General features: G+C 44.0%; 2 protein-coding genes across 2 annotated transcripts; one reads left to right on the forward strand and one right to left on the reverse strand.

Annotated features, from left to right (window-relative positions):
* Positions 1-8,596: 8,596 nt before the first annotated feature.
* On the forward strand, positions 8,597-9,499 carry LOC138942771 (tropomyosin-like). Its single transcript, XM_070313241.1, has one exon. It carries the CDS (start codon positions 8,597-8,599, stop codon positions 9,497-9,499), a length of 903 nt encoding a protein of 300 aa, XP_070169342.1.
* A 3,768-nt stretch (positions 9,500-13,267) lies between these two features.
* LOC138942772 (uncharacterized) lies at positions 13,268-15,917 on the reverse strand. The gene is made up of 3 exons (XM_070313242.1): positions 14,422-15,917; positions 13,801-14,204; positions 13,268-13,716 (listed from the first exon to the last, which is right to left on the reverse strand). Exons 1-3 carry the CDS (start codon positions 15,522-15,524, stop codon positions 13,268-13,270), a joined length of 1,956 nt encoding a protein of 651 aa, XP_070169343.1. The 5' UTR covers positions 15,525-15,917.
* Between the last annotated feature and the right edge of the window lie 1,763 nt (positions 15,918-17,680).

The following is a 17,680-nucleotide window of genomic DNA, read 5'->3' on the forward strand; positions in this document are numbered from 1 at the left end:
TAACGGCGTTTAACGCGCCGTTTCCCGATAATTGATAATATTCTTGAAACAGCGATAGCGCGCGACGCAGAGACGTCGCGTTATCGGACGACAGCGATTCTCCATCGTCTTTTAGAAAACCGTATACGCGCAGAAAACGAAGCGCCTCGATTTTTTCCGAGTCGAAGGGCGCGGCGACCGTCGTAGCGACGAGTATTGTCGCTAGAATGAGAACCGTCCTCGTATTAGTCATCGCGCGAAGCGGGGAAGACGCGATAAACTGTTGAGAGACACCGAGCGCGATTGATTCGCGCGTTCCGAGAGACGCCTATTTTTATCGGCGACGAATAATGCGGGTGGGTGGGGAGAGGGAGAGGGAAATGCGTTTCTTTCGACGTCGAGCGTTTGGAATACGCGTTATCTAGCGGACGCGCTCGAGTTCCTCTTTTGTTTTTTCTATTTTATTGTTCATTTGTCCTCTAAGAAGGACATTCGATGAGTGATTAAAGATATCCCTTCCAACGATACGCGTTATCTAACGGATGTTTTCTGTTATTTCCATTTTATTATTCGTTTGTCCTCTAAGAAGGACATTCGATGAGCGATTAAAAATATCTCTTTCAACGATGCGCGTTATCTAACGGATGTTTTTTACGTTTGTCTCCTAAAAAGGACACTCGATGAGCGATTAGAGATATCTCTTTCCGGTAATTAGAGATATCTCTTTCCGGTAACGATAAATTAGAGATACCTTTTTAGATATCCCTAGATACTTTTTTCCAGCGATGATGATCTTATTGTTCGCAGAGTATTCGGAATGCGCATTATCTAACGGATGTTTTTTGTTATTTCTATTTTTATTGTTCATTTGTCCTCTAAAAAGGACACTCGATGAGCGAGTAGAGATATCTCCTTTCCGGCGACGAAACGGTCGCGGAAGGAAGACGCGGCGCGATCGATAAATTGTACCGCAACATTCCGCGCGTCGATCTTTATAAAACGCGAGATCGTTTCGAGAAGCGTTAAAGTATTCTCGTTCGCGAGATAACGAAGTTCGAAACGACGGAACGTGAAGTGACGACAATTAAAATCGGTCGTGATCTGTTCGATATGGAACGAATCGAACAGATCATTAACGCGACTGATTATATTAACGTAAACGGGGACTTAATCGCGATAAAATCCTATGTTTTGGGAGATCTCGCTACGGATTTGCGTGTGGAAGCGCAAGGTGTTATCGATAATAGTCCGGATTCGTTTAGACTCGCTTTCCAGTTAAACGAAGACGTAGATATCGCACGTTTAATGTAAGTATCTAATTGAAATTATAATAAATTATAATAAATTATAATAAGTTATAAAAATTATAATAAATTTTATTAATTTTTACTTTTATTAATTTTTACTTTTATTAATTTTTACTTTTATTAATTTTTACTTTTGTATTTTAGACAAGAAATAGAGAGCTGTGTAAAAACAGCGCGAGAATCGCTTTATGATTTAATAAATAAAACGAGAACTATGCTCGCACAAGCGCAAAGCGTTCACAGCGCATTGCGCGACGCTCGTCGACGCGGCGAGAGCGATTTCGCCGTTCCCGAAATTAGGCGAGTCGTCGCATCACAGATCGATGAGGAGCCCGAATCGCGACTGATCGGCGAACTCGAATTACGATCAATGGAGAACGAGGCCGAACCAGCGACGGTTAACGAGAGTAAATCGCAGACAAATGTACGATGGGCGAACTATGAGCCCGAATCGCAACCGTTCGACGCGGAATAATTTTACGCGTTAATAAAGCGCATTTGTAAGATATAATTTTTATGAATAAATGTTATATATTAAGCGAAACGTTGATTTTTTACGCTTTTCTTTTCTTTTTCCGTATCCTCTCGTAATCATCTGTGTCCGCATTAAGTATATTTAAATAGATTTAAAATCTCTTTACTTTAAGTTTATTATGCAACCGCGATAATCTATGGATAATTATAAATTAAGGTTTTATTAGATTTAATTTTTGAGATTTGATATATAAAAATGTAGTTTAAATATAGAATGAAATACTTAATAATTAATTCAATACATTATAATTATATATAAAATTTAAAATATTCTATAATTAAGTTTATTATGCGATCGCGATAAAATAATATCTATGGACAGTTATTATAATTAAATTTGTTACGCGACCGCGATAACGCGACCGCGATAAAGAAAAAACGCGGTTCGTTCGTATAACGTATATTTTGCAACAATATATAACATATTCGTGATTAAATTTATAGATTATAATTTAAAATATATAATTAATTTGATACATTATAACTTAAATTTATATAACTTAAATTTATATAACTTAAATTTATATAACTTAAATTTATATAATATAATATAATATAAAATCAATCGCTCATATTGCGCAAACGGTCGCGTCGCTCAAACCACCAATCGTGCAATTTACACGCGTTTTCTAACGCGCAATTTTTCGCGTGGTATCCGCAATGAAAGGCCCGCGAAGCGTTCAGAGTCTCCAGACGTTCGATGTCTTCGTAATCGGCGTCGATAGTCTCGACAGAAACGGCTATATCGCGATCGTCGGCGACGTTTCCTAAGATCTCGATTAACCACTTCTTCTTCTCGTGACCTTTGACATAGATCTGCACCGTCGAATCAGGTTAGATCCTCGACATATGGCATCTCGAACGAGTTTTTTCATCGACCCGTAATTTGTGTGTCCATCATTCCACTTTAGCTGATGATGATTCGATATCAACCAACACGCTCGCGATTTTTCCGCTCTCGTGAGTAAATCCCACGACATCGGCGAGCGAAAGATGTGATGCGTCAATTCTACACCATTTCTTAATACGGCTACTTCTTTCACGACGAATTTTTCGTTAACTACGAAACCTTGAAGATCGACAAAAATCGGTGTGTCCATCGTCGTTGTTAGCGATACTCGAAGTGTTTCTTTCTAGATTTTTCTAAGCGTTTTATTCTGTCTCCATATTTTTTCGAGTATTGTTGCGCTTACACGATTCTGCGCACGACATTAGTGAGCGGATTGTATTCTACCACTCGATCGTGAATAATAAGACAGTAAGCTGTGGTATTAGAGGGGATGTTTTCCTTGCAGTCGAACTCTATGCGAACGTCCACAGTGGCGCTTTTAATTGACTCATTCTGTCGAGAACAGTCGATGACTACGAGTGGGCCGTGAATTAAAAATTTATCTAAATTTAAGAGCGTTTCGTCGTTTTCGCATCCGTAGTACGTTTTTCGAAATTTCGAATACATATCGTATAATACGGCGATTTTATGTTTATCGAAATCTAAATTCATGTCATCGTAAGGATAAAAATCGGAATTAAGATACAGTTTGACATTAGTTAGTTTACAATTATCGAATAAAGAAGGCTCCTCGGACAGAACGTTCTTCTTTCCAGATTGTAGCGCGAAGATAACGTATCGCGGTTTCTCGAGTTGTGTTGCCGCTTTGACGGCCCACGAGTGTTTGGTCGTGTTCTGTAGAAGCGGAAACTCGTAAAGATCCCATGAGCGAAAAGCGACGCTCAAATATCGTCCACTATCTAACGTGCGCAATAATCTTAATTTATTAACATCATTCAATACTATATGAGGCATTCGCCATTGTATTTTTAACAAAACGATTTTAGGTTCTTGCGTTTCGCGCGATATAACGCAATTGTTATCGTTGCGCGCTCGTATTAAAATAAGCTCGTGTCGCGCGTTGATCACAACGCGCTTGTAATCTTCGCAAAAACCTAATAGTACGTTAAGAGGTACGCAAAAATTAAAATCACCGATTGACGAATGAGTTGTTGCTAATAAGTCCCATCCAGCGTTTTTTAATATTTTACTTCTTTCGACTGTCAGCGACGCGTAATTTTTAATCGTACTCGTTATTCCAACGTTTCTGTTTCGATCGATCTCTACGCCATCGAGCTCGTAGCGAATTTCCTCGAACATAAACGCCGCGCAATTGTTTACTAATCTCGTTATCGATGCGATTTCCTCTTGCGCGCTCGATGTTTCCTTCGACTCGAGTCTGCCCTCAATGTAGATAAAACTGTCGCAAGGTAACGTATACAAATCTTGCTGTTGTATAGGAATTCGTATCTCATCGCTATTTCCGAACGTAGTATTGGCGTAAGGGTTGTACGTGTGAGTTTCGATCTTGACGATGCGATCGTCGAAGATTGGCTCCCCACTGATACTTAGAATGTCGCACATTCCGCTTTTTACGAAGAAGCGGTTTTCGGCACGACGAAACCCAAAGAGCGCAGAAAAGTCTCGTTGGCAGCGGTTAGTCTTCCTCCCTTTTTTCTTCTCTTTTCTGTGTTTAGAGGTGACGCGACAGCGATAATAGGTGCGTTTCTCGCATTCGATCCATTCACTACGAGCATCGCGCGCTTCTCTACCGTTTTCGTCGCACGTGTAGACGAATCGTAATTTCTTCGCCGCGAAAATCGATCAATTTTCCGTTTTGGTCCACAACACGCACGTTTATATCGGTAATGGTCCGTGCGATGATCGGAAGGTAAATGATCTGCGTTGGAATTTCCGACACTTTATATCCGGGTGGAACGTTAGGCGCGAATTCGTGTATAGTATGCGCGGATTTGTCGTTATGATACGCTCCTGTTGTAACGTTGCACTCTATTCGAATAAGGTTAATGGCCATAATATTTATTGGCTTATCGGATGCGTACCATTTATTCGGTTGTAATACACGAGACGAGAAACCCAGGAGCGAACCGATATTATCGGGTTTTGTAAAATTTACTCGATATGCGCATTTAATTTCGCTTCTCATAGTGTTATCGTTACCGCGAAGCGTTATAGAATTTTCACTTTTATCGCCATTCTCATCGTCTTCGAAATAATCGTCATCAACATCATATATGTAATCATCATCGTTCGTTTCCGGTTTTTCATTTTCGCGTTCTCGTTCCTCCTCTCTCGCTCGTCGTTTATGACGAATCGCCGCTCTTAGATACGCGTTTATAGCGCTTAATTCGTAAGATCCTATTGGAATTGCGATAATCTCGTCATTATTATCGAAGTAAAATTTATTATTCGTAGAATTTATATTCGGTATCGTATTATAAGTTTCAAAATTGGTTAAACCTAATTCGTAATCGTCGTCGTTTAAATCGAGAGGCGGAAAATAACTCGCCGCGAGAATACTGCTTCGTCCGGAAAGAGTGAGAGTTAGCGACATGATCGGCGAGAGCGATCGAACTGCGTTCGATTGACGAATAACGATTGATATTATAGTCGACGATTCCTCCAATCGACTTCTCGGAGAAATCGAAGACTCAATTGTCCGCAAATATTCTGATCGCGCGTCTGCTCGGAGCGACGATTGTATCGAATGTTCGCGTCGCGCCCGAGATAACGCGCGAGTTCGCGTGGAGGACGAAGATCGCCGAAACCGTCGTAGTAAATTGCGTCGCCCCCTTTTTTCGCGTACGCTACCCAATGAGTACCCGGTCCGGATGCGTCGTCTAAATTCACAATGCCGCTCTCATCGCGGCGCGCTTGCGACGGAAGCGCGTTGCGCATAAACACACCTCTAAAATGAGGTACGCGCGAGAGTATCGCCGCGCGATTTAATTGTTCGTTCGTTGTTGCTCCGACGGATGGGAGAATCTTTAGCGTCTGTTTACGCGAAGTTTTTTTTTAGCTCTTCTCGTTGAGGACACGCCACTTCCACGTTTGTACGGCGCGAGATATAAACCGCGACCTTCCATCGCGCGATCATGACGCTGCAACTCTTCCAGTTGTCGTCGCGCTGCTTTGCGATCGTTCACCGCTTTCGCGATTCCCGCCGCTCCCCCGGCCAAAGAACCGAGAGCTCCTAATAACGGTAGCAGGGGTAAAAAGCCGCCGCGTTTCGCTATCGGAAGCGTTCTTTTTCTCGTAGCGATTATTCTTCTTTTGTTCTTTTTTCTCTTGATTTTCGTTGTACCCATTCCAAGTTTTGTCTTCGATTTCATAGCCATCCATACAGCCGCCGCGGCGGCTCTCTCGCCGAGAGTCGAGTCTTTAGCCGCGACACGTTCGCGCGCTTTTTTGGCAAGCGCGTGGTCAGCGACGTGTCGATCAGCGAGCTCGCCGCTCCGCGAGTACGCGATATCGTGTTCGCGGCAGGCCGCGTCCAGAGGATTGACACCTCGATCGCCTCGCGCGAGTCGTTTCGCAAGACGAGTACCCGGCCCGCAAAATTGATATCCAGGTATATGTAGTTCGAAAGGGAGTGCGTTTATCGCTCTATTTAATAAGCCAGCGCCATGACTCACACCGTACTGCTGTTTCGCGAATTGCATTCGCCGCAATCTTTAACAAGCGGCGCCGGACCGTCGATGTGTGTTCGTTGCCAAGGGCGATTATAATGCTCTAGACATCGACGGTAGCGCCGCACCTCCGGATCCACTTTTATATATTCAGGCAGTTTCTCCCACAATCGTTCTACGTAGCGACCGAAATGCTTTAGTAAAATTATTTTCGGAATATACCGCAATTGATCGGTGGTGAAATCGAGAATATCGTCGCCATCTATTAGTAAGATAAACATTTCGATTCACCGCGCGCAATTCACTACTGCGCGATTGATGGCAATCTATTCGTATATAAATTAAAAAGTCTCGCCCTGCCTTACGCGAGTGTACCGCGCATGCGCGCAGCAAGAAGAATGCGTTTCGTGCGGCAACCGATCGCGATAAAGGTGACGAACCTCGATAATAAAACGCGACCGTCGAAAGAAACGCGTAGACACGGTCGTCTATTACCGAGCGCTATTCGTTGCGTTATTTGCGGGCCTTCTAGTTGCGGCAAAACAAACGCATTAATAAGTTTGTTGGAGAGTCCGCATGGTGTACGCTTCGAGAACGTTTATGTTTACTCAAAGTCATTGCAGCAGCCTAAATATCAATATTTAGAAAATTTATTAACACCGATGGAAGATATAGGTTATTTCACATTTTCTAATAACTTTGACGTTATTTCACCCAGCGAAGCTCTCCCAAATTCGATATTCGTGTTCGACGATGTAGCGTGCGACAAACAAAATACTATCAGAGAATATTTCGCTATGGGTCGACACTCGAACGTCGATTGCTTCTATCTGTGCCAAACGTATGCTAAAATACCGAAGCATTTGATTCGAGATAATGCTAATTTGTTAATTCTTTTTAAACAAGATGGTACTAATTTACGTCACGTATACAACGATCACGTGAACACGGATATGTCGTACGAGAATTTTCACGCGTTATGTCGCGCGTGTTGGCGATATAAATATGGTTTCTTAGTAATCGACAAAGATAGCGCGCTCCGCGCTGGTAGATACAGACGAGGATTTAATGATTTCATTGTACCGTAGAACGATCAGTTGTCGCGAATACGTCGAACGCGTCAATCGCTCTCTCGCGAGTTAGAAGAAGTTGCAATGGCCTCGACGGATATCGGCGAACGCGAAAAAACAGCAAAAGAGATAGCTAAAACGCGCGCATCGATTCGTAAAAAACACAGAGCATTAAAAACTGGAAAAATGGAAAGCGAGATCGCGATAGAGAGTCGTTTCAAACCGATCGTCGAACCGCTGCGACGCATCGCTGATCGCGCTGAGCGAGACGAGATAGAGCGAAATGAAATTAAGCGCGAAATGATAAAACAAGACGCAACCGACATTTCACCCTCGACGAGCGTCGAGGAAAAATGGAAAGATGAAGCACTAACTCCCGTTTGGAAAAAACCTAAAGCGAAACGAATACGCGCTCGACGACGATTGAACGCCGTTTCTACTCCATTAAACGAATCTTTCGTCGAAAGAGATCCATTCGCGCGAAACGAAACCGAAGAATATGAAACGTTCGAATCCGAGAGTCTCGAATCGCCCTCGATATCCGAAATACCCGTTAAACAAATTTCGCGAATTGCTCAAGATCGCGAAATATCGCACGGTCAACTAGGACCGTTAGGGCGAAAATATATGGGGACTCTTCTCGGCGGAGAAACGCCGAACGAGATTGATCACGTTTACGGAGTTTACATCGGCGAGAAAGGTGCGATGCTCGGCGATAAGCGATTTGACGTAGACGCGAATGATTCCATATTTATAGATGAGATTAAATATGTCGGTACTCCCGGTTTGTATGAATTAATTTTTATGAAAATTCCGAATAGTCTCATATATACAGAAAAAGATAAATTAACATACAGAAGTATATTGTTAACAACGAACGCTCATAGACGTGATCATGACGCTAAAAAATCTGTCTTAGGAAATAAAGGATATAAATACAAATTTATTATCGCTCCGCTTATTCACAACAGCGGCGCGAAAAAAACAGGCGCGGGTCGCGTATCGTCGACTATGCGTGTCACGGACAATAAAATCGATTACGTCCATTGGGACGATCCAAACGAATTAGTGGATCGTTTGCGATTATTAGACGCTTCGCGTCGAGCTGGCAACAACGCTCACGAAAACGAGATTCTATCGATAATCGAGGAGCTTCGCGAAACAGGAGCGATCGTATAAATCGAACTGTCACGTGGATGACTGTCGCAGTCGTACGCGGAATTCGCGATGTCCGTGAGCAAATTTGGCTTACCTTTAAAAAATCGAGGCTACGACGCAAGAACCGGAAGACTACGTCCGGCTATCGAGTCTCTGCGAAGTTACGTGCGCGATAACGCGCTGTGTCTAAGCTCTTCCATTGAATACGACGCGAGAGAACGTAAAATAAAACGCTTGGCTCAACTTGAGGAGGACGCCGATGCGACAAGCAAAAGCTACGTCGAGGGAATCACATCGCAATTAAGAAAAGACGCGAACGAAGCGGGGCAGGGCGTCATTCTACTATTCACGAGACTCGCTCAGCTCGATAGCGCTTTAAGTAAACGAATAGACGTCGCGGAGTGTTTCGTTTCCGAGATAAAAACACGCGATGACGTTCTGAGTAAACGAATAGACGCTGTGGAAAATTCCATTTCGAGAATAGAAACGAGCGCTAACGCTCTAGATAAACGAATCGATGTTTTAGATAAACGAATCAAAAGTTTAAGCGATCAAATCGAAGTCGCGAAAAAAACTATATCGCTCAACGCGACGGAGTTCTCGACGAGAAACGCGAACGATCGTAAAATAATGTTCAATCAAGGTAAAACAATACGAGAACTAAATCAAAAATCGCGTATCGCGGCGAATTCCGCAGTGAAATCCGAGACGAAGATACGAGAATTGGAAAATTCAACGTCACGATTGAAGAGAGACGCAGACGAGCTAGCAGGAAGAGTGAGAGAACTGGCAAAGATTAGCGGGAGCGGCGAACCGCTCGAAAGAAAGATTAGCGGAAGCGGCGAACCGCTCGAAAGAAAGATTAGCGGGAGCGACGAACCGCTCGAAAAAGAGATTAGCGGGAGCGGCGAACCGCTCGAAAAAGAGATCCAATTCAACGTTATTCTCGAGAGAAAGAAAAAAGAATTATGAGCGTTAAAAAACGAAGATTAGTCGAGGAATTGCACGCGCCCGCGAGAAGAAACTTCTCGCGTCGTCGCGTTGCGGTGCGCGGGTACGACGACCTATGGCAAGCGGATGTGGTCGAGATGCGTCCTTACGCGAGACTCAACAAAGGCCACAACTACATACTCACCGTTATCGACGTATTAAGCAAATACGCATGGGTTGTACCGCTTAAGAGCAAAAGCGCAAACGAGGTTACTCGAGCGTTATCTAAAATAATACGAGACTCTAAGAGGTGTCCGAAAAATCTACAGACCGATAAAGGAAAAGAATTTTACAATGCCGATATGCGAAATTTTACGAAGAAGCACGAAGTAAATCATTATTCGACATATTCGGTGATGAAAGCGTCGATAGTCGAACGATTCAATCGTACGCTCAAAAATTTTATGTGGAAGTATTTCACGCTAAACGGAACGTACAAGTGGATTGACGAGTTACCACGACTCGTCGAGGAATATAACACGCGAAAACATCGCACTATAAATATGAGACCTGTCGACGTAACTCCAAAAATTGCCGATAAACTTTTAAATACTGTATACAGCAATATAAAAATCGCGGCTCCGGCGAAATTTAAAGTAGCCGATCCGGTACGCATCAGTAAATTTAAAACGATTTTCGAGAAAGGCTTCACACCCAACTGGACTACAGAGATTTTTCGAATAACTAAGATACAACGGACTAATCCCGTAACGTATCTATTAAAGGATTCGCGCGGCGAGCCGATCGCGGGAGGATTCTACGAGCACGAATTGTTGCGCGTTGGCGATCCCGACGTGTATCTCGTAGAAAAGGTGCTGCGTCGAAAGGGTGACAAGATTTACGTGAAATGGTTAGGAATGGACGAATCGCACAATTCTTGGATAAATAAAACAGCTGTATTATGATAAAAATGTATTTTTATTAAATAAAACTATATATTATACATATTATACATATTATACATATTATATATTATACATATTATATATTATACATAACAAAATTGTAGACATGTTAAAACTAAAATACTCGTATAACTATAAAACAAGGAAAATCTTAGAAAAGTTGTAGACATGTTAAAACTAAAATAATCGTGTAATTATAAAACAAAGAAAAAAATAATAACACAATACAATTAAAATTAAAACTTGTGAAAATCGATTAACCGTTTAAATAATCGATTATAGAGTAATTATCATTATTAATCTTTAAATCGTATGATTATAAAACAATCGTAATTTTGTACGAGTTCTCTCTTGCGCTCCATATAAACTCTTTCTCGCGCCGCTACGCGGCCGCCATATCCTGCGTTCTCTCTTTTGCGCTTTATGCGGACTCTTTTTTATATTTTATATATATTCTTCATCGCATTGTTAAGCGAACATCGTATCTCGCGGTAACTTTATTCTCGCGGTAGCTTTATTCACGCGTTACTCTATATATAACACTTTCAAGAATATAATAAAGAGTCATGGAAATCATCGATCTGTCCAATTCGCGGCTAATCTCGACTCGATTTATGGCAAATTCTCGCATTCTATCTCGTTTGCATGTAGCATGTAGCATAATATATGTTCGATGCTAATGAAGTAGAATGCGAATTTGTCAAATCGAGTCGAGATTTGCCAAGACTTGGACAGAATGGTGGTTTCCACGACTTTTATATCGCAAAAACACAAAAAGTTCATTTTTTCGCGTTCTATACGAGTTCTCTCTCGCACCGCTACGCGGCCACCGTATCCTGCGTTCTCTCTTTCAAACTTTATACGTACTCTTTCTCGCGCTTTGTATACATTCTTTATTACGTCACTATGATAACGCTAAAACTCGCATTAACATCTTTTTCACATTATTCTATATAAAACACTTCCGAGAGCATAATAGAAAGATCGTGAAAATGTACGATCAGTCTTATTTATAATAGATTTTATATCTAATACCTATTATATATAAGACCGATCGAACATTTTCACGATTTTTTATTAAAATCTAATAAATAAAACCGATTAATTTTTATTATTTTATTAAAATCTATTATAATAAATTATATTCAAATTATATTCAAATTATATTATTCGCGCAAATTTGTTCTTCGAAACGATTCGTAGAACGTCCATCGATGTTTTTTCGACGCAATCGTGAATTATATCGAAAATACAATGATAATATATTATTTATAAAATATGTTTATACTAAATAAACTACTAACTAAAGTTTAAATGTTTTAAGAAACGTATAGTATTTTTTCGCTCCCTACAACGGTATTTTATAATGTCCCCACGGTAACGTATCCGTAGTTCCCGATATCGTGTATCGTTTGTCATCGTGCGGACTGAGCGCGATTTTTAATTCCGATACTGTATACATCTCGTGTAACTCGGATCTTATACAAAACTGCTCGCGCTTCATCTCGATCCCCTGTCGAAGACAGCGCGCGTAATCGTCAAACGTTATCGTTCTCGCGACAACGCCGCTCTTAACACCCTTGATTCTTTTTGTATCGCTTTTACCGGCGACTCGCAGCGCGTACATTTTCGCCCTAAGTCCAATAAATTCGGTCATAATCGCGCCAGCGTTCTCATCCTTCATCGCACCGGGTATTTTTTTATTAACGAGAGGCATTCCATACGCATTGTTCATTGCGTAATCGCTCGTATCGAACTTGTCGATATCGCGCTTCATGTCCTCGCATTCGACGCGATAAATGAGACTATCCGTATCGGTGTACATTATTTTACACTTATCTCGATACAATGGTAGCATATACTCGTAGTGAAATTCGTATAAACGAATTTTAGATATATCGAGAATACACATACCTACATAAATTGGTTTATTGAACTTAATCTCGAGTTTACGCAATTCTACAGCTACGAGATCCTCCGCGAAAACGCTTCTACTGTGAAAATTCGGTTTCGCGATCATCGCCTCCGCGCCGTATCGCCCGTCCCATCGAGTCACGAGTCGAACATTCGAATGATTGCGCACGTTTTCCATAGTTTTGCCAAACACGGCATTATTCATTAATTTGTATAGATTTTTCTCAAACTCGTTTTTCGCGTTAATTCGTAATCGTGTATTCAGTTCGATATATTCGCGCAACCATGAAGATTGCGCGAATCGCAATATTCTGTGTATTTTCGTAATGCGTAATCCGTGTCGAACGCATTGCTGCAAATTGCGATAATATATCACGTAACGGTTCTTATCGTACAGTGTGGCGAGAAGCTTCTCGTCTCGTTTTCCGGGCGGCTTATCGCGCGTCGGGCAGAATGGCAAGTCAGCGTGAGAATCGTGAAGGTCGGACGGATATGCAAGGTCGACCTCTAGAATATAACCGATAGGCGAGTCCGATGTCACGGACATTAAGTCAACGCTCGTAACGTTATCGACCCATCGAAAATTTTCGTAAGGCAACGATTGACACATCGCCCATCCGTACAAATTATTTATATCGAAGTACATGAGATACGACGATGGTTCCGAAGAATCGTATGACTGTAAATATTTGTTATTAGCGCGCGCGTATCTGTTGGAACATTGACTTAGCCCGCCGCGTATTCCACGCTCCACGAACATTACCATATCAATGTCGGTTAATAATACGAATCGCACACTCGTATACTTCAACATAGCGTCCCATGTGTATCCCGGTAACGTGTAATAATACGCGGGATCTAAATTATAACTTCTCATACACGCGTCACGAAAATTTTCGAAAACATCGGCCAATAGAAGAACGTCAGTCTTTTAATACAAATCACTATAATCGCTTAACGTTTCGACGCGAAATCGCTCCCAGACTCTTATCGCGCGCGCGTAATCGTTCTCAGATATCGCATCACCGGTTAGCGAACTGTGAAAAGCCTCGCGCGGCGGTAAACGAGTCTCTAACAATTTATCTACGTCGTCGACATACTCGTACGGAAATACACCCTTTCGCGCGAGAAGCTCGAAATCGGCGTCGCTAAGATCGGAAAATTCCGAACGCGCGATCCTCAATTCGCTTTTGTCTAGATACGACGCCAATTTCTCGAGACTCGCGCTTAAAAATTTGAAAGAATCCACGAAACGCAACTTCAAGCGTTTTCCGAACCATCCCTCGTCCCACGCATCTTCGACGTTCTTTGTGAAAGAGATATACGTTTCTTTCGTTATCGGCAATATTTCCACGCTACCGGGAAAAGCGTTAGCTACATCTTTAATGATAAAATGCGCGTCGTAACCCGATAAATTGTGAAAGAATACGGGAATTACGTAAGTATCCTTATAATTTAAATTACAATTCGAATGCGCCGGACCTCTGTACCGTCCAGTCAGATGACAGTGATCGCGCACGCGAGCGTCTCCCAATTCGAACGGTTTCTCGCATATGCTGCAGTACGTCGCGTTTACGAATCTCTCCCATTCATCCGATGTAAGATTCGTCATAGGAGCATCGATATCGAGAACAGTTTTCGCGCGAAGCGCTAGATCGTGCAGTTCTCTAACGAACCACAATACGCAATTTTCACCGCGATAAGTTCTGTAAGTAGAGCTAACGCCATCGAGCGCGCATCGCGCGTAATATCCAGCGCTATAAACTTCGTGATGCTGAACGATAGATGTATTCGACGTTCTCCTCTCCTCTTTCTTCTTCAGTACGCATTCGAGATCAGCGTACACCACGAATGGAAGTCGCTCCTTTCTACTATAGTTACGAAACTCTAACCATTTGTCGTCTTTGGTAGGAAGGACTATAGCGCACTCGTTCATCCTTCCGCAGTCCACGCTGTGAGCCGATAACTTATCGCTCGTTCGAAAATAGTGCATGCATCTGCGACATAACGCACATTTTAAATCTCGCGCATTATCAACATCGCGCGACGATTTTTCGATTTTCGATTTTTTTAATTAGTACTCACCGATCGCATATATGCGATTTATGTCGTCTACCGCTGAGTTGCGAGCCGACGAGTCGCGACAAATTCTTAATCCACGCGAAATGCGTCGCGTCATCTCGTCGCGTCATATCGTCAAAATACAACAGATTAACGTGTCTGTTCTTTTTATCATCAGTGAGACGCAAAGGAACAACGCGACAACCGTCTTTTCCCTCCTTTTTATCTCGAACGGTATACACATTAATAGATATATCGTTAATACGCTCGAATCTAGTAATTTTGTTCAAACTCATAGGAAATTTAACGCCCTTCAGATTCAGCACCGTCGTGTAATGCGGGTACGAAGATTCCCGACCCACGTTTTTTTCAGCTGGATACAGAGCGGCGACCACCGCCCATGCGAAACACGCATTGTCATTAGATTGCACGTTTATCACCGCTTTCTTCAACGCGATCTCTCGCGGTAATTTGACGCGACATCCCGCGTGCATAGGATTGTATCTGTTCACGTTCACGGTTAAATTGAATATTCGCGATAACGCCCATCCGCTATCGCGCTCCTGAAATTCTTCCAACGAGGTTAGAGTAGCGTCGACCACTCGCTTCTCGTACCACTCTCGCGAGTCGGAAAGAGGTAGAAGCGGATAATTCTTCGTGACAATAGTCTTAACATCGATCTTGTCGCCCGAAACGAACTCGCCAACAAATACGGTATTGACCTTAACACCGTTATATTCATTCATAACATCGCGTATTCGATCGAGCACGGTATCTCTAGCGTCCTCGAGAAATCGTCGAGGTTCGATATAATCGAAATTAATAACCGCGCCGGTTAAAACGCGTCTAGAGAAAGCCGTCTCGATCTCGGACCACGAGAATCCCTCGCGTTCCTCTACGCCGCCTCCCACGCGTTCGAAACGTCGACGCAGATCGTCTCTCGCGCCCGTTAATCGAACGATTCGAGCGATAAGAGAATTGATCGCTCCGGTCGATCTCCCTCGGCGCTCTCCTCGACATCTCTCCCGCAGAGACTCGAGACACTCGTCGCACCGTCGCGCCCACGCGCGATACGCGTTCCCCGTCGCGACGTCCCGCGCGCTATCGAGAAGATCGCGCGCCTCCATCTCGTCACTCGTCGTCTAACGAACGCCAAGATTTTTTACAAATAAACCACGTCTCCTCCTCGTCGTAATTCTCGATGTAGAACAAAGCTCTCGTCTCGCAGCCGGCGCACCAATTATTCGACACGTCGAAAACCTCGTCGACGAGATCGCAAGCGGGCACCATCTCGCTATACACCGTTTTCGTCACGTGCGTCGATACGCTCTTCGCGAAACTCGAGCTACGCGCGCAATACGCGCAATATCTCTCGTTCTCCTCGAAATACTCTCCGTTCTCGAATCGGCAACCGAACTTAAAGAAACAATGCACGACGTGATTCACCTCCCACGAAAATTTCGGAATTCCGTATCGCTGTTTCCAATTGCGATAGAGCAAATAGCCATCGGCTCCGACATTCGCGAAACGTTCGTCGAATCGCGTCTCGCTCGCCTCTCGCACGAACTCTTCCGCGAAATCGATCTCTTCTATACAGTACAAACGATCCTCTATATAACGTTCGCGTAGTTCTTTCTTCAAACAATTCGGTATCTCCAAATTCCATATATCCTCGACATTTCCGATTCGAACGTTCACCGCTCTTCCGGCTAATCTCGTTAAAGCGCTCGGCGCGCGCTTCATCGCGCCGCGAAATATCCTCGAACGTACTAACACCTCGAGATCATCGCGGCGTCCTTTTATAACGAGGAAAATAGCGAGGACGCGCCCCCGATTAACCGAACCGGATACTCGCTCTCGGACGCGCGACGTCGCCGGAAAATGAAAAAAACTCGCCCCGAAACGCGACGAGCGCGCTCGCGCTAACGCGCGCCTCGAGAGGAGGAGAGCGACGAGGGACGCCCCTCCGTCCGCTCGACCGCCCACCGACGATCCCCCGCCCCCTCGACGCCGGGCGCCCGCCGCCCGCTCGCGGATCGCGCGCTAGAAGCGCCCCCCTAAAGAATCGCGACGGCGGATCGCGCGCTAGAAGCGGCGCGCCCTCCTAAAGAATCGCGACGGCGGATCGCGCGCTAGAAACGGCGCGCCCCCTAAAGAATCGCGACGGCGGATCGCGCGCTAGAAGCGGCGCGCCCCCTAAAGAATCGCGACGGCGGATCGCGCGCTACAAGCGGCGGATCGCGCGCTAGAAGCGCCCCCCTAAAGAATCGCGACGGCGGATCGCGCGCTAGAAGCGGCGGATCGCGCGCTAGAAGCGCCCCCCTAAAGAATCGCGACGGCGGATCGCGCGCTAGGGGCGCGAGTCGCGTCGAGGTCGCGAGTCGGGCGCGCCACCCCCCGAGCGCCATCTCTCGAGCGCTCTCGGCGACTCGTACCCACCGCTTCCCCCCGGCCGCGCTTCCCCTCTCATCCTTCTTACCCCCCCATGCACCCGCCCAGCCCGCTCTCCATCCCTCGGGCGCCCACAAACTGCTCCGAAACTATCTCTCTCTCTTACTCCCCAACGATACCCTCTCTCTCACACTCACACAAAACTGATCCAAAACCGGCCTATCTATCTTACTGTCGAATTCGAACATATATTATATTATAAATAAATAGCATCTCGCAATATTGCACGTGCGGCCGAATCGGTGTAATGTATTACAATGGCGGCTGCCGATGTCCGTATCCTCGAATTTATATTATATTATATTTATATTATATTATAAACAAATATAGCATCTCGCAAGATTGCACCTGCGGCCGAATCGGCGCAGTGTATTACAAAGGCGAATGCCGATGTCCGGATCCTCGAATTTATATTATATTATATTTATTTTATATTATAAACAAATAGCATCTCGCAAGATTGCACGTGCGGCCGAATCGGCGCAGTGTATTACAAAGGCGGGTGCCGAAGTCCGGATCCTCGAATTTATTATATTATATTTATATTGTTATAAACAAATAGCGTCTTGCAAGATTGCACGTGCGGCCGAATCGGTGCGGTGTATTACAAAGGCAGGTGCCGATGTTCGGATCATCGAATTTATATTATATTATATTTATATTATATTGTGAACAAATAGCGCCTCGCAAGATTGCACGTGCGACCGAATCGGCGCGGTGTCCTCTTCTTTTCTAGGAAGAGCCGTTTTTTCGGGGTTGCAACATTTATAAATAATATTGTTACGTTCTGCCGATGGATGATAAAAACGAATCGTGCAATAAACAGACCGTA

The sequence above is a fragment of the Polyergus mexicanus genome, unplaced genomic scaffold, assembly GCF_030449975.1.
Source record: "Polyergus mexicanus isolate NDT 795.1 unplaced genomic scaffold, iyPolMexi1.0 SCAF_23, whole genome shotgun sequence".
Taxonomy (NCBI): Eukaryota; Metazoa; Arthropoda; class Insecta; order Hymenoptera; family Formicidae; genus Polyergus; species Polyergus mexicanus.

Coding starts and splice junctions, on each gene's coding strand:
- LOC138942771 (XM_070313241.1), top strand. CDS start 8,597: ATGTCCGTGAGCAAATTTGGCTTACCTTTAAAAAATCGAGGCTACGAC.
- LOC138942772 (XM_070313242.1), bottom strand. CDS start 15,524: ATGGAGGCGCGCGATCTTCTCGATAGCGCGCGGGACGTCGCGACGGGG. Junction 14,205..14,421: donor AAATCGCATATATGCGATCG/GTGAGTACTAAT, acceptor TAACTATAGTAG/AAAGGAGCGACTTCCATTCG. Junction 13,717..13,800: donor AGGTCCGGCGCATTCGAATT/GTAATTTAAATT, acceptor TTATCATTAAAG/ATGTAGCTAACGCTTTTCCC.